Source organism: Rhyacophila brunnea, unplaced genomic scaffold (assembly GCF_057557595.1).
Source record: "Rhyacophila brunnea isolate RB1 unplaced genomic scaffold, BYU_Rbru_1.0 scaffold_3, whole genome shotgun sequence".
Taxonomy (NCBI): domain Eukaryota; kingdom Metazoa; phylum Arthropoda; class Insecta; order Trichoptera; family Rhyacophilidae; genus Rhyacophila; species Rhyacophila brunnea.
In genome coordinates this window covers 19,494,198-19,520,244 of record NW_028232965.1, presented here as the reverse complement: position 1 = coordinate 19,520,244, position 26,047 = coordinate 19,494,198, and the positions used below count along the sequence as shown (strand labels likewise).

Genomic DNA, 26,047 nt, shown 5'->3' with positions numbered 1-26,047 from the left:
AATCAGCAACTCTAGTTTGTCGTTACTGTTCAGGTGCTAGCTAGTGGTATTGATCTAATAGCCACTAAAGCAACACCCGATTCTACTAAACTTGTGCTCGTGAATTCAGATATAGGAGAGGTGGACTACAGGCTTTTGTGTCTTTATAAAAGAAACACTACACTCACGCAAAAGAAACTCGAGTTTCTTTTTTCAAAAAATATCTTTCAACATCTTTGGTTTAAAAAAAATTATCAATCAATAGATAATTAAAAATACATTTTTTTTAAACATTTTCTGATTGCTACACTAAATTCATTTACTTTTATTAAATATGTACTTAATCAATAATATTCAGTAGAACGTTAATGACAGTATATTTTGCGTCTTTCGTTTGTTTTTGTAAATCTTGTATAAACTGTGTACTTGAGATGAAGAATTTTGAAATTGGAATGGTTACATATTACAGACCTAAAAACTTTTCTGTAGAATGGCCAAAAATGGAACTACGAACTACCATCGGATGCCATTTTCAAAATTTCATTCGAATGTCAGATTTTGTCCAGTTGCGAGTCTTGATTGGGTAGTTTTCGACAGTGGCTCCCCCATCCCATTCTTCAGGTAAATTTGTAGGTCTGTAGGTACATATTATTATAAACATCGCAATATACCCCTTACGAATTTATGATATGAGGCGTCTACTAATAAAAATCGATAATTCCACAGTTCAATATCAGTGGGAAATTACTTTTTAATGCGTCTGGTGTAACTAGTTGGTTTCAACGTTGGTTTTTTTTCTATCGTATTTTGTTTTCAAACTAGAACGATATGCATATTTATATTATCTGATTAACATATTTGCAATACATTCATGAAATATAAAATCAGACATATCAAAATTTATTTATATCACTTTAAATAATCGGTTTCAGTAAATCGTTAGGTTTTCAAGCACTTTCTTGTGTAATTTTAGGGTGTTTTAGTAGTTATAAACTATTAGATATTATTCTAAGAAATTGCATGTAAAATAAAGACGTGGGTTTTTTTGTAAGATTTTGACCATATTATGTGGATTTAAGGCTTATTCTTATTAGACGCCTCGTATATTATGATAATACCCAATTACCGCATAAATGCAGATTAATATAAGTTTTCATACAAGACAATTCTCCAAGATAGCATATTTATTATTATTATTATGATGTTTACATATACCTATGTTTGTAATAATTATTAAAGATAATATATTTTATACAACAAATAAACAGTGCCATCTTCCGAGTAGCTATCCAACCAGTGGATTTTCCAAAAGAAAATAAATCTATCGATAATTTCATACATAGTCACAATATAGAATTTAAATAATCTATTAATAGAGAAATAAATTTGATTATATAGCACCATCTATAGTCCATAAATGTAGGTGTATATATACTATATTATTATATAAATAAATTGGTTTTTTCGACACCAGTGTTCGGTTAATATTATGTTAGGTAAGTGTATTTAATTATTTAAAAAACTATTTATTATTCATTGAATTCAATTTATATTTTCGTTTTATCTGGTAATTTGTTATCGAATTTATCCATGCGCTTGTACCTCATAAGAAGATTTAATAAAACTATGTATATGATTTTGTAAAATGAGAATGTTATTTCTTTAATTTATGAAAAGATGAGACATTATTTATGAGACATTACATTTTTCATTTATTTTGCATCCATATTTTAAAACAATATTTTTAGAATATATTTGGCGGTGCCCAAAAAATTCACCTGCCATACCTTTAAAATATTGGACTAAATTAGTTTAAGAATAAAATCAATTGAATGAATCAAACATACGAATTGAACTAATCCTCGGTACTATTTTTCAGGTTCTTCCCCTGGGGATGTGCATCCGGTTTCCTTCGTCGACTTGTACCTGATGCTGTACCAGAACACGCTTCTCCTACCCCTGTGGCAGTACCCAAACCACCGACAAAGGACGTCGATACAAAGCCTTCGTCGAATGAAATGCCAATCAGAAGAACCGTCACGTCTGAGAGACAGCCATGAAAACAATTGTTTTTTTAATTACATTATGATTGTATTATTTATACCTAATGTTACTTTTCATTATTTACCTACCATAGATTTTGTTTGATTTGACAGAAGAAAAATCAATAGGTGATACAAAAAATCAATCTAACTACGCTCAATAAATAAATCCAAATAATGATTAATTGAGCTAGTAACTATCACTATCAGGATCTTATTTACGTTTTGAATCACCGGTATATGGATAAATTATTATTATCCATACTTTCGTTATTAAAACCGTTAAATTCGGCAGTTATTTCACATGTCATGTACATATTTTTTTTTGTTCTGTAAAGAGGGGTGTAATATTTGTATAAATTGTTATTCTCTAATATTGTCCAATAAAAACAGTATTGTCTATGTGTGTAGCTATGCTTTATTTTTATTTATGGTTAGAGACTTTCTTTAATACAGGTAAGGCAGGTAAGCACATCCTTAGCTATAATATGTTTGGCACCATTCTCTTTATGAAATGTGTTTTTGTGATTTTTTTAATAGATATATAAAAATTATGTCAAAAATTAAATCGTTTGTAGTTTTTTCATCCAAATAATTACAATAAAAAACCTGTATTAAATATAATTTGTGTAGATAATTCATAAAGGAAGTAGGTAAGTACATTCCTAATGAAATTATTTTATTTTATGTTGTGGATTTATTTATGCACACCATGCATGTGTATTGATTAAATAATACTAAATTTCAAATAACTAATATCCTTACATTTTAAATGTGTCAATAGTTATATAATCAAAACAATTTCATACTAATTTTTGGTTGGTGTTATAACATTACAATAATATTACTTGAGAACACATAGTTTCCTAAGTGGAGTATAATATACTTAATATTTTTTCTGTAAATAAAAACTTTATATTCATTAAAAAATAGAGTACGGCAGTTATTTTACCTCTTATTCATTATTTATAAAATATATAGTTAAATGCCTTATCTATTAATGTACTTAATTAAATTGTGATGATAGATTTACCATTGAATATATTGAAGCCAATTTAGGTATTGATAACTTTTTGTACCATACCTCAAAATGCGTATTCTACTATTTTAATGTTGAAATAAAATCGCTACACAACATAAAAAATATGTTTACGCATTTTATGCTCAAATGGTAATCAAAAAGATTATATAGAAAATATAACGTTACCACTTATGTTTGTAATATTAAGGAAAAAATATGACAAATTTATACAATTAATTAATGTGTTTCAAAAAATACATGAACAGATTTTTTGGTTTTTTATCAGTTGTTTTATTATTATATTAAAAGAAAAATTACACTATAAAATTTAAATTATTTTATTATCCTGTTTCCATACAAAAATTAGTTTGTATCACATATTAATACATTGTTCACTTCACACTTAAAATTAGGGATTGCAATACCGAATGAATATATCAATACCGGTATATCAGTATTTCTTATTGAATACCGGTATTCGTCAAAACATATTATATAAGCAAATAAATACCTACCTTTCAATAAAATATAACTATTACAATATGTTTAAAACACTATGGTAACCTAAAGTAACTACCTACATTTATTATGTTGACCTTAGTAAATATGTATAGATCATAATATTTTAGAACTGCTCATTTTTACAAATACTATAAGCTCGGCTTCAGAAAAATCTCTCTGAAATTCAACGTTTGGATCGATAGTTATAGGTATTAGAAATATTTGCCACGAATGTTTTCTTTTTCAAAATATGTTAATTCATTCATTATTCCTATTTCTGAAGGATATTGTTGTAATGTTTTTTGACGTTTTTGTTGGTGTCAGTCCATATATTTGCGTTTTGGCAGCATACAACTTATACACCCAATTTAATATACAATATAGTAGTAAGTAATGAAAATATAAAATTAAATTCTCTTTCTTAATAGCGAAAATGCCGGTATTTTGAATTTTTGAAAGGGTTATCTTAGTATTGATAAATAAATGAATACCGGTTTTGAAATATCGGTATTGCAAACCGTACTTAAAATATATCAACATTGTTTATACTCTAATTCAATAAGAATTTCAATTTGTATTATTCGAGAAAAGTATCTATTAGAAATTAGATAGTTGGTCAACAACTTTAAAACACAAACACGTCATAAATTACACAACTTTTAAAATTAGGTGTTTATGAATAAATGATGCTAACAACGCTCGTATAAAAATCATGAAAACTCTTCATTAATAAAAAATAAAAGTATAAGACTTACATTTATGCATTTTAAAATGTTGCCAATTTTATTGACTTTCATTTATTCCTAAATTGTGGAATGCAATTCCGAATGTACAAAATATCCCAGCATACATTGTTCTGAATACCAATTATTAATGATAATTACAGATTGTTTTGAATACCAGACCAACACGATGCCAGCAAACAAGTCAAATTGTGAAAAGTAAAGAATTTAAAAGGATTAAGTTAAAAAGAAAAGGGCATATGTAAGTATAACTATTTTATTGGAAAACATCCCTCATTTTTAGCAAGCGATCACATGACGTGTCATCTTCAGTCATTTTCACACAGACATGACTACCAACCTGCCAACAGTTAATTAAAATTGCATTTTAAATGAAAGACCAATCGTGGACTTACATTCCTGTTTATAATATTTATATTCTTCGCTACGGGAATATTAATGTAATTTACATTTATTCAGAATACAATATACGGACAGGCTTTGTCGTATTAGCAAATTTGAACAAAAAGATAACACGTCGAATAAGAAAGGATGTCTTTTGACTTTACTAAATAAAAGACGATCGACTTTATTTCTGATGTAGGGGGCTAGATATAATACTTAACCACCACTGTACATAGAAAGTTTTTAAATATTTTCTGGTTTAATTTTTAATTGTTTTAACATTCAGGATCGAAAGTTTTGGGGGACAAAATGGCAGTTTCCATTCTGAGAAAATGCTGGGAAACCAATAAAAATATTGTATTTCTCTCTTATAATATTATGTTCGTAAAAAAGAAATGAAATAGCCATGAAAATGCGAATTCGATTAGTAATAATAATTATAAAATAAGAATAAAAATATCATATTTAGAATACTTTTTTCAGAAATTATGAAATTATAAACATTTTTATTGGTTTCTCAACATTTTCTCAGAGTGGAAACTGCTATTTCCAGAGGCCTCATAAACATGCTAACTGTTCTACTATTCACATGATTGATAACACAATCACTGTTGAACTTTTAATTACCACATTCGCGTATCTTAGATCTTATCAGATACTCGTACTTTATTGCACCTTTGTGCGATCGTATTCATCGGGCATTCTGAATGAAGTAACCGGCGACTTATAAAGAGGATTTTGCGCGACACCGCTCATGGGCACCGTTTCCAATTCCGTTACAAATTCATTGTAGGCTTTCCTATCTCGGCAAAATTGGATAGCCTTAATAATGATTATCACCAAAAGGCCAGCGATTACCGTTATGATGAATATCCCAAAAGCGCTAGCCATCCCGGGATTATTGCAAGGTCCTCGAGCTTCGGAAACTGTCAGAAGAACAGTCCCGTCTTTTTGGACCTCGTATGTGAAGGTATATTTGCAGCTGTTGGGACTTTCCGATACCCAAAAGTGGCACAAACTCAGATTCGTCGAAGGACCTGCAAAATATGGAATGGATTTGAGACGCACATTTAAATATAAACACTCAATATCAGTATTTTTTTCTAAATCAGTGATTAGCAAAGATGTTGACAGCCTCCTTCTATAGAGATGGAGTATGCATAAAATTGTAGTAAAAAGGACCACATGTTAAATTAGGTATAGGTCTGTTACCGAATGTTGAGGCGACCAAAATACTCACGCAGACGAATTGTTTACAAACAGGCTTCAAAATTTTAAATCGACTTTTAAAAAAGGAGATTATTTGTATTGATTTAGGAATAAAATCGAAATAATCAAAAAAGGAACAGCCTGTAAAAGAATACTGTATTCTTCAAAAATACACCAATGCACACAATCGTTCGTATCTGTATCTGCATCCACCAAGGGACGACAAACGTATGTGTTTTTCCAGATGTGTTCTGCAGGCTTCAGATGAGACAACTAAAACCAACACACTGGGTAAGCCAGTTCCTGATAGGCCATGGTGACTTCGCAGCCAAGATGCACGGTTTTCGTTTGATAAAATATGGCCCGGAATATACATGCGGCCACGACCATCAAGACGCTGAACACGCCCTCTGGGACTACCCGCTGATGGGATCCGACCGAGCGGAGCTGTTGTTTGCCAGGGTCCGTCCATACACGAGCCCGATTGGCCGACTTGATATCAACCAAGGCCAACTTTGAGGCATTTGAAAAATTTGGTACGTTATAAATATGGAGGCCGGAATAATTCCGATCCCTCCATAGATGCATCACTTTGACTCCTCTATGTTGGCAGAGTTTCAGTACACGGGTACAAAGACCACTTCATGTCATTAAAGATAAATGACGGCAGAGCAAGTCAAGATTCTTTTGTATTTTCTAAAAACTCTTTCTTTAAGCACCAAAGTTGCGTGGTTGCTACATCAGTCCCTTGTAGCTTCGTTTCGGGACAAGGAAGAGTAGCACTAAAATCGTTTAATTCTGACACGTTTATAACGTCAAGGAAAGCGGTCGTGCATAAATCACGGCTGCATATATATGGCGGGTGGGAATGGGGTAATTCAAACCATGCTCTGAGAAGACCGGTGTCAGACGGTACCACCTGGGAAGCGCCGCCCGGGTCGCGCGACTCAGTGTGTATGTACAATGTAATTATTGGTACTGCCACATGAGGTGGCGCCACTCACCAAATCACGCACAACAATCGACTGTCGGCGAATCAGCTGGCTACTTATAAGTGTAGCAACCTCGTTCAACCATTATTTATTATTCAGTCTATCATACTCCGCAACACAAGCAGCCTGTTTGCTATAAGACACTGGTGATATCATCTGACACTGACCTTCTGAGGATACTTCTACACAACACATCTCAAAAACATCAACCTTCAGCCTCATGAGTTTCATGATTTATTGCTCTATTCAGTAGAGAATGTGAACCTACATAAAGTTTTAATACGTATAAAACACCATTATTCGTAAGCTGCTGATAAGTAAAAAAGATGATGGATAGTTAAAATTTTAATTGATTGTGAATAAGATTAGTCATTGGTGAAATAAATATTAACAAAGTGAATTTAAAATAATATTGTTCTAAGGGGGTGGTCATGGCTCCCATGGCACCCCACTGCCTTTGGATCCACCTATGAATAGCAAATCATTTCATGAAGGCAATTAAACAATACATGTAATATAATCATGATAACGTCTTACTGATGTATTCTTCGGTGAGCTTTGGAATGTAGACCGTTCCAGTTCGAGAGGCGCACACGCTTTCCACGCAGCGCCTCTCATCACCGAGGGTGCAGCGGGCGCACTCCTCGTAGATACTGCATGATGCATCATCACACGTTGCGCAGGTCTGGCAATACGCTCCAGTATACTTGACACCTTCGTTCATATTGTGACATCGGCATTCATCTAGAAAAAGTGCTAGAATGTAAATCTGCCATCATAAAATAAATAACATTAACTCCATACTATGGGGATTGGGAGGTAAAGTTATTCTAAAGTTTAGATAAAAGAATCTGCAAATAGATACGACACATAAATATCATAGTGATGGGAAAAGATATTTTTGTTACTAAGCAAAATAAATATATATTTTTTTTTACATACCCAATTCACATTAATGATTAATGATCGATACCGGGTTCGTCGTCTAATAATAATTACAACTTAACATTTACGTATACCAATATTTTTTTAAATTGTAAAAACGTGTCTAAAATTATTAGTTTTGGTAAGCAGTAGGTATATTGTTAAATAAATAATATGCAAATCTGTCCCTGATATCTTAGAAATCGGAAGCATCAGTTGTTTGCCGTCCCAAGGTGCAGAACTTACCTGCCATCGGTGATGCCAATAAAAGGGAGTGCAATAACTCTGTTCAACCAAATCGCTTCGAATGTTGATATATTCCTCCTACGTGAGGATGAGTATAATTAATAGGCGGGCGTTGTTTTATATTCTTAGATTAGGATCCACTTAGCTCATTCGGTGTGCTTCTATGCCTTATAATTGTTAGGCCTGTTTACTTTTTATTTTGTTTTTGTGATACTGCATATATTTCTTTCTTTACACTGTTTTAATACTATTTTTGCTTTTAAATGTCTTGTTGTCTTATCATTTGTAGTATTTACTATAAATATGCAAATATAAAAATAAATTTGAATTGAATTTTATTCGATTTTGATTTTGATTTTTTTAAATAAAAAGTACCCGTTGAAACCACGCTTCCTTCATATTTTATTCTTTTTCTCTTCCATTTTTTGCGATAATGTTTGAGGCAAAATAGCAATCAGCTGTTTGTATTTGAACGACTTCCGATAAATTCCATCAGGTTTGTTGATTGAATATTTTTATTTTTAATTGCCTGATTGGTCTCAAGCATTGTAAATCGATCAATATCAGAGGTTCACGAGACGGCTTCTCCCGCCGCCTGATGGAGTCAGTGCGATAGTATTATATGTGGCGCATAAAGCCTAAGGGCCGACATTAATTTTACAAACGTAATGCTTATTCTTGAAATTTGTAGTATTTGCATATTATATACAATGCGATCTGTCATTTACGCATTTCGTTGTTTCCGTTTTCGCATCGATAGGTAAATATTATTCGTAAAAATATTATTAAAAACCGAAGAAAATACGCATTGCTGTCGTCATTATTTTTTTAATTTATTTGTAAATTCTTATATTTTTTTAATAAGTCATTTTTTTCTCTTCAAAATAAAACAAAACAAAATCGTCTCGCGTGTCACTAGTGGCACGCGTGCTATAGGTTCGCCATCCCTGCTGTATATGGTGCCCTTGTAGCCTGATGATGATGATAGTGATGAAAAATCAGTCGTGCATGTGGTAATCACACCTTGCAAATCAAATCAGAAAGAAAATAATATTGATACAAATTATCAATCACGTAATAGCGTAATTGGCAGCATGCACACCTACTAATCGAGAGATCTCGAATTCGATCCCGACCGCTGCCGATACTTATTTTATCGCTTGTTGAGACAATCATGAAGCCTTTTCGCCGCGCCAACGCGGAATTCACTTATCCGACAATTTTAGAGTGCCGTGCGTAAAATAGTTTTACAAAACAGCATATTTTATATTATCATCTATCTTAGGTACCCACCGCATTCACATTCTCCCCGTCCAGAACATGGTACAGTATCACCGGGCGCGATGCAATGGGTAACTCCTGTCTTGCAGGAGCACGTTGGCCCACTCCAGCCATCGTTACAAAAGCATTGAGAATCCAGACGCTTGGGATCACAAGCGCACACTCCACGTAACACTCCTCCACATACAGCTCCATTATCTCTGAAATTAAAATAAGTATTTACAACACTCAGGTCCCATTAATAAGCTAAAAAACGTCTCAGCTTTTGAGATCACTTTCTCTCTCTTAGAATCACTCTTAACATCACGGCACACGATGCAAAATATAACATGTTTGCGGCAACAATAAGTACCTACTTATGTATGATATGCTATCACTTTTTTTTTTAATTTTGTTCAAAAATGTTTTGCGTATTTCGCCTGAAAAAATATAGAAATATAATATATTCACACAATAAAATAGACTGTTTTCACCAAACACTGTCAACGTTCTAAATACTAAAATCACTACCAATAACTATAAAAATAGTTTTTATTGTCAACTTACAAAGAGGTTTCGTAACAGATTTTTATTCTACGAGAAATGCACCTGCTTGAGCTATCAGCTCCGTGCTATCAAATGCAAAATTAACATGTGATTTTGGCAGACCAGGGATTCGTTTTCGGGTCCGGACCCCCCCCCCCCCTTCTCTTTCCCAACCACAAGAAATGAAAAAAAACATTTTTTTTTTATTTTAGATTAATGGAATACAGCTCCCTCAAATTCCTCATTCGGATTGTGACCAAGATGATTTGGTTATGGATACAGATTGACTCGTCTCCTCTTGACATTCTAACTCACTCATGTGTCAGTAGAACTCTTGAATTAGTGCAACCATCTGAGGCATCTAATGTTTACTTTAAGATTCTGACAGGTCTAAAAGACAATACAGTATGGGCTGCACTAAGACCCGTTTCACACAGATTCAGTCTGAAAGTGCCCATTCAGTTATGTGTAAATGTGGCCGCTCGTCATGCCAGTTTGCACGCCGTACGTTACAATAGCCCGTAGTTAAGCCACGAGAAGCTATAAGTAATAGGCGGGATAAAAGCGGATGTCAGTGATATATGCCTCGCGCCGCCTCAATAAATCAAAAGTAAATTTATTATTATAGACATATTTTCGAAATGGAAACCCCTCCCCCAGACCACTTTTCTGTGTACACGCCTGGGTGTATTTAAATTTAGAAAAGATAAACCACACGCATTAATATTTTACACTCACAAACTTTTCTGGCAATCTCTGCAGCTACAGTAATCTCCGTGAAAGCCTTGAACGCAACTGCAAACTCCGCAAATGCAGTCACCATTATTCGAACAGTAATTATTTTCGTTCATATAAGGATTGCGACAGTTTTGAAGCTCGGTTTCATGGCCTGCCTGACAATCACAATCATTACCCAACCTGTAATATAAACGCATTATTTATAATATTTTATTTAAGTGAGTTGTCATGTTATTTATAACCTGACACACTATTTTGATGATGGCAACAAAAGCAGAAGATCGACCTGAGTGAGCATGCGCAGACGTTAGTTTCACAGAGCTCGTAAACTATTTCCGGCGCTAAAGAAGAAGAAAGCGGCTTTTTAATATGAAGGCAGAGTGGTAGTCGAGGTCTCTCAGTTTTTAGCTTTCGAACGAACAGACGTCTCTCTTAAGTTCCGAGCCAAGGGAACCGGGGCACATGGCCTTGATTTCCTGACGTTTTGGAGACGTTGATGATGGCCCACCGAAGGACGTCCCCATCAGGCCAGGAGATCGAAGGAAGCCCCATGGACCTGACGCATTCGAGGACGGCGAAGAAAACTGAAGAGCATAATTGTATCGGTATTACTTATATATCATCACGTTACGGTCCAGCGTTTTCATTTGTATTTCTAAAATTGTTTGATTATTATATTGCGTTAGGCGCTCGTAATTAACTAAATTAATATTCACTTTTATGCACTTTCACCCGCAAGCTATTCTTATATATTAATTATACTTCTGATCAATTTCTTTATACGCGTTTAATTTATATTACCTTATCACTATTGTCTCTATGCATTTCATAGAGTGGCGCTCAAATCCGAGATATCTATTAATTCCATGTTTATGTCTTTTATTAATACAGGAACCTCCACAAATGAGTGAAGTAACCGGACAGGTAACTGAGGTCTTAGAGGTATTGTCAAACCACCCACGACCCTGCATTTCCCCCGAGTCTCATGCTCTCCGCACTCCTATCCTATACCAACTCCAATCCACTCCTCTTTTCCTTACGTCACAATCTGATCAATTGTCACAATTCCCACCTTTCCCTACATTCCCACCTTCTTTCATGATATGACAGAGTAAACAACATTTACAGACAACATTTTTTCGTTTTGTTGTCAAAAGTATTTTCCATTTTTTCGTGGACTAAAATCGGTAGTTAGCGGTGACATTAATTTTATTGAATTTCAATATTTGATAACAATTCCAGAGAAATTGTAATTGATGCTTCGTTTTATGGACAACACAGTGTGCTACTGGTGAATAATGCCAACAACCTTCAATGTTGAGTGTTTACTGAATGTCAGATATACAGACTTAGTAATAATCTGTAAAAGAAAAAACCGTTTTGCGGTCGTCAGTATAACAATAGGTTGGCAATGTATGCCTGCACATAGATGGTAGCCCTTGTAAAGAGAGTATAGCATGTGCATTACCTTAGTTACCGTCTACAACTACATGAAGATTTGACCCCGACATTAAGATTGAAATGACAAGGACAAGAAGCAATTTTGAAAAATGAAATATCTCTAGTGCAGGGTAGTCAACCTGGTCCCTACCGCCCACTAGTGGGCGGCAGGGGGTTTAAAAATATTTTCATTATGTTTTCATAAAATTCCCGGTGACAATTTAAATTTCAGAAAATATGCTATTTATATATTTTATATATATCCTTTAGCTCATTCGACGCGGATGGCACGGCTGCCGTGTCCCCGTTAAGCGGCCGATCGATCTAATTAGCATGTTGTTTAAATACGGTAATTAAAAGGTCCGCAGCGATTGTGTTAACTTACTGTAATTCTGCTTTATAAATTTTATAAACTAGAGTTACTGTGGAACCGGTGGGCGGTTAGAAAATCAGAGATACAACAGTGGCGGTAGGTATAAAAAGGTTGACTACCCCTGCTCTAGTGCGTCTAAGTACTCGATAGATTGTGATCAGGTAGGTACTACATTATAACTGTACTAGTTTACGGAGTCGTAGCCTGGACGAAAAAACCATAAGAATACTGAAGGGTTTCGGGATGAGACTGTATCGGCGCACCATGAATATATCCTGGACCGATCATAGTACCAATGAGGAGATTTTGAGATGGAACAAAAAAACTTAATCATTATCAAGCGCAGAAATGTTGCATACTTCTTCCATATTTTCCGCAATGAGAAGGTCTATTTACTTCTGATAATACAGATAAAGGGAGCAGAACAGTGCTCGAAATGGAAAATTTCACGAACAGGAACGCTCGACAATTTTCCAAAAATGTGTGATATTAGATATAATAATATCTGTAATAAAAAAATATCTTTTACTTTTACATGATGTACTTTTTTTATCATCATCTTCGCCCAATACGCTATCGGCTATAACAATTAGTGGTAACATACAAATATAGAGTCATTTTAGTTTACGAAATCGTTTTCTAAAAAATACATTAATAGTTATACAAATATAAATAACTAAACGTATATGAATCTAATTGGAGTGGGAAACAGTATTAAAATACACGAAACAATAGACAAACTAATCACAATTTCCCATTGGTTTCGTTAGTAGTTTGAATAAAAATATGCAACTAAGAGTGGATAGAAATATGAGTGAAGATTCTTCGGCTTAAACAAAATACATGCCGCTTTTTTCAAAGCTCTGATTTTTCGTAAATTCGAAATATTTTGATTATGGTAAACTATTTTTTAATCAAATCAAAATCCATCGTATACGAAAAAGCAAGGGCATGGTTTTAAATAAATTAATTAAAAAGGTATGTAATATGCAAGATTTACAAATGTAGCATTATTTATTAAATATGCATCATTTTAAACAACCTCAGAAGTGTAGGTACATATTATTAGAAAAAAAATATTTACGTCATGTGGACATGTAGGATAATTTATTCTAATAGGTTTCCAATGTTATAGAAATTGTTATATACAGGGAAATTTTTCATATATTTATCCTATTGGATTCTGATTGATTTATTTAAATATTTTTATTTCGTATTGTACCTTAAACAATACAAATTTTTTTAACATGCATACGATGTTCACGAATATGTATCTATATTAATTATGGAATTATTTGATTTAAGTTATTAAATCTATTATAATATTAGTTTAACCATCAAAAACACAGTTCATTCAACCCGAAAAATATCCATATAAAATTAAAACAATAAAGATATATGATAGAAGATAAAAAACACAACTTAAAATTATTAAATTTGGAAAAATAAGGAGTCTAATTTTGTCGCTTCCTCTGATGAAAACGCTTATCATTGGCTGCATACAACTTAATATTGATAAACGACCAATGAACGACCTCGATTGCATTATGAAATACAAAAACTATGAACGCGTCAAACCCATGTCAATTTCGCTAACATAAAATATGATAAATGGACAATTCGGCCAATTATGGTTGTCTCGATACAAAATTTAAAGTTTCATTACAAAAAACAATTGCCTACCACTGCAGTAAAGATAATATATGTATTGAATGTGTTTCATTTAAAATTTAAAAGTTCCAGTGTGCATTATAACTATTACGTTATTAACTCACTATATTTAGGCATGTAACTTAACCTTAACTGTATTAATATAATATGTTTGAACTTGCAAAAAAGTAAGTGTCTCGTTTTATAAATTAATAATACAGTAAATCTACATTCCAATGTAAAATAGCTTCCAACATTTCCTTACAATCATAAAAACCTTTTTTTTCAAAATACATTATTGTCCCATACGACAATGCAATAAATCTAACTTACCCCAGTGCATTTCTTTGTATACAATTTTATTGTTTTATCACCATTGACGCAAGAGTAATATGTCTATTGGTGCATTCAAGGCCAAATTCGTTGAAAAAAGTATTGTCTTGAAAAAAGGTTATTTCTCAAATACGCTGTCTTACACTTACTCTATCACTATTTCAAAAAAACTCTAGTAAACTATGTACGGGTCATAGAAAATCCAGTGGTTCTAAGCCAGTAAAATTATTTTTTAATAAAAAAAATATTTATGTTTTTGTACCTTTGTACCTATCAATTCATTTTCGTAAATTTTAAATCTAGCCCGGAACGTAATAATATTAAGTATGACGCTTGAGGATTTTACTAGACGACTCGCTGTCCGTCGGATATTTAACGAACCGGTACGCCATTTTCGAGGTTTTAACGAACAGGAACGCCATCCTTAAGAATCCCACGAACAGGAACGGCGCTCCGGGGCGTTCCGCTCCATTCCGAGCGCTGGAGCAGAAGCGTTGATAGAAGGAGATTCACTTCGATACGTAAACTCTATAAATGGCTAAATTCCCAGAGCGTTGGAGATCTAATACGGTTATTTAACGGAACACACTTTTGAACATATGAAATATTTTAAATTCTCCCTAAGACCGGAAGAACTAAAAATATATTTCTCAAATCTCTAAAATTCATGAAAACGAAAGTAAGTATGAACATATGGGATATTATAGTGATTGAAGAGTTAAATAAAGACTGACATCCTGTCTGAACCCGAATAAAACAAGCTTACTTATGTAGTTATTATATGAAACACATCTCGATATTACAATAATTTTACAACTTACCATCCATGTTCACAAACACATTTTCCACACACCAAGTTGGAGTTTTTTGGACACTTTTTGGTCAATTCCAGAGTGTCACATTTGCAGTCGCAGATTTCATAATATTCAACTTCGATCGTAAGATCAGTTTGGCCTAATCGTCGAGCATCTGATATCACAATGGTTGTTTTCTAAAATGAGTAAAAATAATCCCAAATAATTAGTTAATTATTAAGTAAAACCAGTAATAAGCCATTCATGACCTAGCTATTCAGCATTGCGAGGTGGTGTTTTCTATAATTTTACAATATTTGAATATAACCCAAACAAATTTTGTAAAAGCCACATTTTTGCCGTCTTTTTTTTTTTAAAGCTTTTTGGCAATGTTATATACTAAGTGAAAGAAACCGATCGTGATAAATATGAAATTAAGTATTTACTATATATGGTGTTTTTATAATAGGTAATAAATCATATACTTTTAATTTATTTATTTGCATAAATAACTATGACCTGTGGGAAATTTGAGAATTTAATGTTAATTCAATATAAATATTAAATTTGATAACTAATAATTACGATCCTCACTTATCTACTTTTTGAGATTAAAAACGATTTTATTACCTCCTCTTTCTTACTTAGGCCCTGTTAAATTTCAACCATGACCGAAAGATCACTCACTATTCGGTTCTTCAGATTTTAGGCTACTATTTGGCATATACTTATACTAACCATAAATATATTATATTAAAGCTAATTTATTAAGAAATCGAACTGCAGGTAGAAATAATAGATAAATTTAATATTTATTACATAAAATACATAACTTGAAAGTACCTCAGATATATACGTACTAGAAAAAATCATATTTGAAAAAAATTCGATGACCCCGTCGAGTATCATATTTTTTTTTCAAAAATTATTTTTTCTAGTGGGTAGGTATATATCTGTTTTCAAGTTATGTATGTTCAATATATGGAATGTTATATTCTCAAAATCTTGCGAATATTCAATGGTTTATTAACTATTACTTACTTAAATAACATAATAAAAAAATCAAACATATTATGAAAATTATATGCAAACTCACTGTTCCTGAGCCGCTTGGTGGAGCTTCATTCAATGTAATATCTACTGAAAACTCGTAAAATTCTCCAATTTTTACGTCACTGCAGCTGGACGTTTCAACCTCCGGTCCGCCGGATCCACATCGTGAGAAGAATGTGAGTTTGAAAGGGGCCGGCGCATTGTGGACAAAATTCACCGACTTGAACAGACCTTCGTACCCTTCATTAAGCAGGTTCAGAATGTTGGAGCTGTCATTTTCTAAGCTTCCGACGAAAGTGTTTTCAGGCAGAAGGTCGTGAAGTTGGTCGTAATGTGATTTTCGATTTTTGGTAACAGCAAATATTACACTAATCTGTCAAAAATATTTAGAGTTCAACATTCAATATATTGCACCATCGCAACTAAACTGTCACAATCCAAAAAACGTCAAACAGAGAAAATCAGATTTGAAGTTTTTACCTTTCGCATTTTTGCACTGTGTTTTTGAAATATGTTTAGATATTGAATGAAGTTTTGACTTGACTTAGAGATATGACATTTTCGGTACATATACTATGAACGATAGACAATGAAACGTAGTAATTAACTCAAAACACGTAAATTTGGACTTGTGGCGGTATAGTTACGATGGTGCGATATATTCTATGAATTAACAACTGTTTATGTAAATAATTCGTTCAGGTCTCATGCGTTCTGATCAAGTTAAAAACACAATTATTTTTTATTTATTTATTTTACTGAAAACCCCAACAACAAAACAACCGAAAACATTTAGGCATTACTCTAGATCGGACACTGTTTAATAAGTAGTGACGGCGTTAGGGATTTTGAGGTAAGATGCAGAGTCTGTGATCGTTTTTAGAGCCGTTTGAGCCGTTACAATAAAAAATAGAATAAAACAAAAATTCCACACATGCCGTAAGTGGTTTATATTTTTGTCTACAAGTACGTATCTATTTGGCTGGTCATGTTCTAACTAGGCCCATTTAGTGTTAGGGCATTTTTTTAATATGCTTCGGTTAATATTTTATACTCGATATGTGAGAGATGTGCATAGTATTAAAATATTGGTATATGTAGTTTAATAATTGTATAGTAAATAATATGCTTATTAATCATATGTAAATAGATAAAATAATATTAAATACCTTTTTCTCTAACAGCACTCTATACATTTGGTCCAATGCTGGGTAGTCAAATAATGTAGAATCAATATAATCCCCATTACTATCTAAATGGCATTTTTCATCAGTCGGTCTAACAACTCCGCCTGAAAATAATAATATCTTAGAATAATTTAAAAACCTTATACCTAATCGTTTATGATTTTTTTTAATTCTTAATTTCTGTATTCAGTAGTAACTGGATTGACTTTTCATTATTCGGTTGTTCATTAAAAATATCTTAATAATTATGATACGTATATCACAGATAAAAGGTGTCGTGGTAAAATGATATCTGTATTGTGATGTATTATGAAAATGAAAGTGAAGCGTATGTTTAGATTGGTGGAAAGACGACATTAACATATTCACTGCTCACCAGATCATTACTAATTAATTACCACATTTAAATATCATGCCAACTAATGGTCTGAAGATCAGATCCAATACATCCAATGGCTCAAATGAATCTACGACCCTTGAATTTCAAATTTTGACGTTGAACCTCGACTGAATTAATTTAATATTCAGTTTTCCGAGCCCCCGGGTAAAGCGGGTCAAATATTACATTGTTTTATTTTTTGTTAATTAAGAGGTTTAAATGATTAACTTTGACCAATGTTATATTTCGTAACTCGTAGATTATTTGAACATGAAACACACATCATTCTAATAAAACTGTCACGACTAATAATTATATTCAATCTATTTTTGTAATCTTTTTATAATTGTGTGATTTTAGTTATGCGATGATCACAACCGAAGTGAATGTTTACATCCAAATTAGATAGCTTTTACTTGTGCGATGATATATGCATACGATCAACGCACTGACGGATTTAAAATAATAATATTATGTATCTACCCTACCCACTGCTACACGAACATCGCATTGGCGAAACACCACTTTATATGGTTTGCTTTGCCCATAGTTTTGAATAAACATAGTTTTTATTGGTACAATAATTAAAATAGCTAGGTAGAAATAGACTTATAGAATTTAATATAATTAATATTATCATTTTGTTAAAATAATGCGTTGGTACCTACATAATAAGCGTAGACTAAGAATTAACTTGCAGCCATAATAGATTCGATAGCTTTTATTATGAAACACATTTAAGTTGTGAAAATTTAACCAAATTCCATATATTTTCTCAAAGGTGTCATAATGATACAATCGTCAATTACCTAACTTCCCATTTCCTGCAAAATGCAGAAACCCGTCAGTCGTTAAAATAACAACGCGATGTGCAGTATGTGACCATCCAATTATGTCTTCGCAGACGGCAACCTGCATCAGAGCATCGAGGCCAGCTTCGGTGTTGTCAAGATTTCCCGTCACCGCAGACGCATTCACTACCTTAATGAAATTTTCCACATTCGACGTCATGCTCAACCTGTGCGCGAAGGTATACGTGGGCAGACATGTATCCTGTTCTGATACGCATGGGTTATGTCTATGCTCTTCTTCCATATTGGTGTAGGGCATCAGCGGTTTTTCGGCGAATGATCCAAAACCGAACCTAGTTACAATATGTGTTAGATTAATTTATTATATATACCAAAGTAGTTTCATACGATTAACATCCGTTTCCGTGAGTTTCAAAATAAAGGATAAAATACAAAAGTATTAAACGTCTTTTAAAACTTCCATAAAAATAGTACGCAACCAATATCGGTACCACAAGTGACCTTCGGTGTATTTTTCTCACTATATTTTTTAACCCATTGATGCTATGATTTTTACCAAAATCGTGACTCTTTTACATTCCGAAAAGTGAAACGTAGGTATCCATTCGCTGCGGACCTTTTAATTAATGTTTAATTACCACATTTAAATAACATGCTAATAATTATATCTAATGGCCAGTGACGTCCCGTGGGGGTAGGCAGATTGAGCGTCGCTTGGGGCGGCAGTTACTCGAAGGGCGGCAAATCGAGGAAAATCATTTGGATTATATAGAAATACCTAAACTTCGTAATAACGAAAATATCTTTCCATTAAAAAAATCATCTCACTGATTTTGTCGGATTCGCGATATCTAGTTTACTTGCGTTGCCCTTTGACGTCCTTGGTAACCATAAACGACACGTGCAGGTATGCGAATAATTAGTCTGATATTTTGTTAGTAATGTATCCATATAACACATTTCTTAGATATTGGACTCATGAAAGAATGATAAAAAAATAATGTATAAAAAATGAGGCGGCATTTTGGCGCTGCCTAGGGGCGGCATTTTATCTAAGGACGTCACTGCTAATGGCCGCAGTGTTGGACGCAGTTAATTGGTACTAAATTTTAGTCTAGGACATTATTTAAAGACCACTACAATAAGTCGTTCTTATCCTAATTTACCAAACTGCCCAGGAGGGCGATTTTTGAACGAAGCAGTATCATAAAATATGAAAACCTGCTTGACATAGCTTCAAAGGAAGTATAGTACTTCGAACGATGTCCAATAATGCAACGAAAATATCGGGCGGACATATTTATGGTCGCGTAAAGCCGGGTACTCATTAGCGAACCGTAACTGTGACCGTTGCAGATACAGTAACTAGTATGGACGTCAAGTAATTAATTCGCAAGCCTAATAAATAATTAGTCACATCTAGAGTTAGTTACAGTATCTGGAATGGTTACAGTTACGACTCGCTAATACTCGGCTCAAGAGTTTGCATTATATTTTTGTCTATGCTGACATGAGAACCAATGTTAGTTCAAGTTAACATGTAAGCAAGAATATAACCTAAATTGTGGTAAAGACATTATTAATTTATGGGCTTACGTTAATTATTTATCTTATATGTACCTAATATTGATATTACCATGGTAAATACGAGAATGTTAATAGAAGTCCCGATGTCTTTACAAACCTAATATTACAAAATTACAATAATTAGTAAAAGACAAAAAAAAAACAATAAATAAAAGAGTTTTTCAACGTTACGTTTCGACATTTAATCTGTTTTCGATCTGTCAAAATTAAAAACGACCGCAGCACAAATTAGCGCCTCTAACGTCGAAGTATATGAAGCTCAAATACGTCCGCCACTTTCAGTGGGTGTATTCTATACTTTTATCGACCGCTTAAGTGATAAATAGTATTAAACTTAGGGTAGATTTGTATCAAAGTATTAGCACTTATTGTAACAATTTCAATAAGTTGGTTTTTATTGTTGCAATAAGTGCTATATTTTTACAGCACCTATCTTGCTGCAGCACTTACTTCGATTTTGTATGAGAAATTTTACTTCTACTTCGATTTTGACAACGGCATCACAGTGGGTCTATTCTATACTTATCGACCGCTAAAGTGATAAATAGTATCAAAAAATATTCTGTTGAGACACTGTGACAGTAAACATAAAAGATATTGAAACTTAAAAGTAAATAAATTCCAAGAAATAGTATATAGTGCTGGATTTAATATAAGAATTCTGCAATCCAATGCATAAAAAATACAATATTATTTTCCTGTTTTTGAGCAAGATACATAGTTCAAAAAATACATCCCGCGTGGCACTCTCTTGATAAAGTGGCCATTGGTCGCAAAATGAGGCTTTCGTTGATTTGTGGAGTGCTGTATAAACATTTTACCTGAATGAGCTCGTCAAATTCCGAAGGGCCATCGGAAGAGCATCACCCAATCCAACAAGAGTATTCTTGTCATCTTTCATGGACCACGTTAAGTCCATCAAATAGTATAGATCAAGTGGATAATTTTTTGCGACTCTGTATGAAAAATTTATCCTTGTCGTCTCACCTGAAACAAAATTGTTAATTGGTCAGGTATTACGGACCTTTTTATTATCGGTTATCCACCCAACATGACCTATCCGCGCGATTTTTGAAGAGCCCAAAACGACCATTATGTCGGTGAACCAAAATCGGCATTACGTAAGAAAATAGATTAAGTCACTAACTTCTGTAGATTTACTAAATTGTAGTGACATCTATTGGCTAACCTAACTCTAACCTAACCTAACCTAACCTAACTTCTGTAGATTTACTAAATTATAGTGACATCTATTGGCGAGAATAAATAAAAACTCGCTTAGCGATAAGACAATTTACTGCATTGTTATTTTGTGTTATACCTAAGTGCCAGTCGTGTTTTCTCATTCATCCCATTCATATTCACACACATTCACCTCGGTCCTATCTCATAATATTGATAGAAAAAACCAATTCGACTTATGGGGTTCGAATCCTAAACTCCGTCTCACTAGCGTGATTCGCTACTTATTTCTGTGATACGAGGGAACAAAGATCTCTTCTTGGGGCGGTATAAACTACAAAATTATCAAGCATATTGTTTTTTTTTTGTTTGATTAGGATTCTATGAAATAAAACATATTAGGTAAGTCAAAATAATGTCAACTGCGTTGTATCCGATTGGGTATTGAATTGGAAATATATTTATAACATGATTCGAGATAAATTTTGTGGAAGTTGTAAAATTTACCTGACTTCAAGCCAATCTTTACTTTTTGGGGTCTAATTTGATTGATGTCGGCAGAGTTCGACGATGAAAAGTCCAGCATGGGTTCGTCTTTTTCTATCACCAATGGTATTCTTTTTGCAGTTAAGATGTTTTCTTCTGGACATCCAGAACTTTTGAGGCTAAAAATATGAAATGAAATGAGATCGCTAGCACTGCACGTCAGAATCAATATACCTAGATAATTTCCTTTTCATCCAGTTATATTATGTGAAAAAAAAATAATCTCATACTTGAAAATAATTCCCCTCAAGGATAGTCTTTACATGCATGGTGGTAGTGCCAGTAATGATACACATATGTAGTTGTGTTATGGTGAAATTGTTTTGTCAAATGGAGAACGATTTATAGTTCAGTAGAGAGACTGGGCTCGAGTGGAATAACGGTCGACTGTGTCGAGTGACCGGACTCGATGTGAGTGAGGATTTATGGATTGTCCTTGCTATTTATACAAATGCAGTTCATACATTATTAGAGACATTGTCGCAATTAAACAAATCATAATAAACTTTACTAATCTAGTTATGATCGAGGAAATGCTGACCATCGCTTCCACTCCATTGTTTTGTTTTACAAACAAAATATACAAATAATTAACGTGTGTCACCCTTGTAATGCTGAGTGGAATTATTGCTACATATATTATATATGATATTCATCTGTTGTAGTGCAATAGAGTAAAAGTTATAATTTTATTAAAGGATGAAAGCGTTTTGGGTTTTACAATTGACGAAATAATTGACGTTTTATTATTATAATTTAAGAAGATTTAATTTAATTTAAGGGCCGCAATTCATGCCATGGATTAGTGGCGAAGACTCCATACTAAGCTATTATTTAAAAATGTCTTTTAATTTAACTTGTTTTTTTATATTCTACAAAAATATTATAATTTCCCAAATTTGCCAACAACGTCTGACTGTAGATAAATGTGTTATCAATTGATTTCTCGCTTGCCTAACATGACTAACACGTACATGGCAATACGTAACCAGCTATGTCACTAACATAATGAAAAAGGCTCTTAGTAATTTCGCACATTTCAACCATACAACACATACACATAACTAAGGCTGTAGATATATTTAAGCCTAACGGGCCCTCTGGTGATATAATATTTTGTAAATGTTCATTTTGGTAGGTACTCTGAACTCGATGCTAAATGGTATCACGGTCAAAACTCTCAACTATCGTGAGGTAGAATTTTCTAGCCAGTGTACGAATCGAGGTTGGACATACCTCTTTTCTTCTTTTCATGTAATATATATTATATATATAAAAATCTCGTGTCACGATGTTTGTAGTCGAACTCCTCCGAAATGGCTCGACCGATTTTTATGAATTTTTTTATGTATATTTGTTAGGTATGAGAATAGGTCAACAAGTATATTTCATACCGCTAGGTGATTAGGGTATCTCTATCCAGAAAAATTTTTCTTTTATTTTTTTGAAAATTTCTTTTTGTATTTTTTTATTATTTTGCATCAAAAAATATCTATAACCCCAAATTTTCACTCTCCTACCCTAACCCTCCCATTTTTTATACGCGACTATATATATAAAAATCTCGTGTCACGATGTTTGTGGTCGAACTCCTCCGAAATGGCTCGACCGATTTTTATGATTTTTTTATGTATATTTTTTAGATATGAGAATAGGTCAACAAGTATATTTCATACCGCTAGGTGATTAGGGTATCTCTATCCAGAAAAAATTTTCTTTTATTTTTTTGAAAATTTCTTTTTGTATTTTTTTATTATTTTGCATCAAAAAATACCTTTAATCCCAAGTTTTCACCCTTCTACCCCCACCCTTCCATTTTTTAATCGCGACTATATATATAAAAGTCTCGTGTCACGATGTTTGTGGTCGAACTCCTCCGAAATGGCTTGACCGATTTTTATGTTTTTTTTTTATGTATATTTGTTAGATATGAGAATAGGTCAACAAATATATTTCATACCGCTAAGTGATTAGGGTATCTCTATCCAGAAAAAAATTTCTTTCATTTTTTGAAAATTTCTTTTTGTATTTTTTTTTTTATTTTGCATCAAAAAATACCTATAACCCAAAATTTTCACCCTCCTACCCCTACCCTCCCATTTTTTAATCGCGATTTTATTATTTTTGTATGAACAAATTTAATCGTCGTTCCTATTTCAAACAGAAAAAAATTATTTATGTTGTTGAATGACAGATGGCGCTACGTCCGAGAAGAATTCAAGAAAAGCGTCACGTCATTTTGACATTTCATTCGGCATATCACAACGCAGTGCGTGCAAAATTTTGTACGATTTATTTTAATTTATCTATTTTTATGTGCGTGTATTACAGTGCACAATGCCAGCAAGACGCAAGGAGGGCCATTTGGGCCGTCGAACGAATAAAGCAACAAACATGCAAAATAGTAGAGCAGAAAGAACAGACGAACAAATCTAACAAGATAACAAAAACGTGCGTGTAAGCATGTCGCAATTGCGTGCATCCCAATCACAAGAGGCACGAGCTGAACGAAATCAACAACAACAATTGGAACGGAGCCAAGCGCGCCGGTTCGTAGTTAACACACGCAGAGCAAATGACCGACAACGCCAACAAGTACATCGAACATTTACATCCGTTTCGTTCCTTCGTCTCGCATTCGAGTACGAGCCAGATATTGAATATTCCGCTCATCCGAAAGTGCTGATTGGTGCTATGGACAAAGAATGTCCCCATTGTCATGCGCTCAAATTCAAACATGAGTCAGCTGGGATGTGTTGCGCATCAGGAAAAGTGCAACTACCAGAAATTGAGATACCACCAGAATCATTGAACGGCTTGCTCATCGGCACGGTTCCAGATTCAAACCTGTTCCTGAAGTCCATTCGCACATTCAATTCATGTTTCCAAATGACTTCGTTCGGAGCAACAGAAACAGTTCACAATACTGCGGCAAATGGTCAGCAATTCCATTTTACGTTCAAAATCAAAGGCCAAGTATACCACAAAGTAGGCTCATTGCTGCCAATGCCAAACGAACCACATAAATTTTTACAAATCTACTTCATGGGCGGTGAGGACATCAATCATGTGGATGCACGTTGCGGCTACAATAGCCTCAATTCGCCTAATGCCAGGCGCATCGTCGGCGAACTGGACGCCCTGTTGAATGAGCACAATGATTTATTGAAATTCTTCAAAGCACACATGCACGAATTGCAAAGTGACAATCACGCTATTGTCATCAATCCTGATAAAACACCAGCTGGAGAACACATGCGTCGATTCAATGCGCCTGTTGTTGACGACATTGCTGGAATCATGGTTGGCGACCGCACATCGACGCGAGAAATTGTGATTCGAAGAAGAAACAATAATCTGGAGTTCATCGCTGACACACACCGTTCATACGACGCTATCCAATATCCGCTAATTTTCTGGAAGGGACACGACGGATATTGCATAAACATTAAACAACGAGATCCTGTCACAGGTAATTCATTCATTATGAACATCATTACTCATTTTGAATTGAGAAAATGAATGATTGATGTTTTTTTGTTTTTATGTGCGGTCATAGTCAACAGCGCTCTATTCCTCTTTCTGTCACATATCCCATCCCCACACACTTACGATACATTCGTTATTTTTTATTTAACAACCAAAATATTCACTAGAAATAATTTATATGGCAGAACAACGTTTGCCGGGTCAGCTAGTATATTATAAAAAGGTAATTTTACCTATAATAATTTTTGTTCAGTTAAATAATGAACATGTTCAAAATTCAAATTCAAGTCCTGTAAATATGGCTGTCCTAAAACTTTTTCAGTTATTTATTACAGCCTACCTACCTTCAACAGGCACCCTTCGCCACTGGCATGGTATACCATAAAGTGTTTCATTTGTCCCCCAGATCCTCAGTGATAGACCACTGGCATACGTAAGGCATAAGGGAATGGATTGTGTTAATTAAATGATTTTAACATTGATTTTACGTGTATTATGAATATATTAGTTTACAAGAACAGAATGAGGCATTACTACTAATCAATGTAAGTATAGAATTTGTAATACTGCATTATCTTTACGATATACATACCCTTCTTCACCATTGCAGGGTCGATTGGAAATGTCATTAATAAAA

At 33.6% G+C, this 26,047-nt stretch overlaps 2 protein-coding genes across 2 annotated transcripts in view; one reads left to right on the top strand and one right to left on the bottom strand.

The window, feature by feature from the left end:
• Positions 1 to 3,346, top strand: part of LOC147068030 (estradiol 17-beta-dehydrogenase 11-like) — a 110,973-nt gene extending 107,627 nt beyond the window's left edge. The window contains exon 7 of the mRNA XM_085952178.1: positions 1,859 to 3,346. Coding sequence (XP_085808304.1) covers positions 1,859 to 2,039 — 181 coding nt within the window. The 3' untranslated portion in view covers positions 2,040 to 3,346. The remainder of the gene's footprint in view (positions 1 to 1,858) is intronic.
• A 1,990-nt stretch (positions 3,347 to 5,336) lies between these two features.
• Positions 5,337 to 21,961, bottom strand: LOC147068029 (integrin beta-nu-like). The gene is made up of 9 exons (XM_085952579.1): positions 21,883 to 21,961; positions 21,015 to 21,180; positions 18,604 to 18,938; positions 17,398 to 17,519; positions 16,272 to 16,601; positions 11,011 to 11,169; positions 9,335 to 9,520; positions 7,409 to 7,640; positions 5,337 to 5,707 (listed from the first exon to the last, which is right to left on the bottom strand). The coding sequence occupies exons 1-9, from the start codon at positions 21,959 to 21,961 to the stop codon at positions 5,337 to 5,339; spliced, it is 1,980 nt and encodes a 659-aa protein (XP_085808705.1).
• Positions 21,962 to 26,047: the final 4,086 nt, after the last annotated feature.

Excerpts from the sequence above, each read along its gene's own strand:
- LOC147068029 (XM_085952579.1), bottom strand. The coding sequence starts at position 21,961 with ATGCTGGACTTTTCATCGTCGAACTCTGCCGACATCAATCAAATTAGA. Across the intron at positions 11,170-16,271 it reads CACCAAGCGGCTCAGGAACA|TTTTCTTCGCCGTCCTCGAA; the intron begins GTGAGTTTGCAT and ends TATGCTCTTCAG. Across the intron at positions 9,521-11,010 it reads GCTCGGAACTTAAGAGAGAC|ATAATGGAGCTGTATGTGGA; the intron begins GTCTGTTCGTTC and ends TTAATTTCAGAG.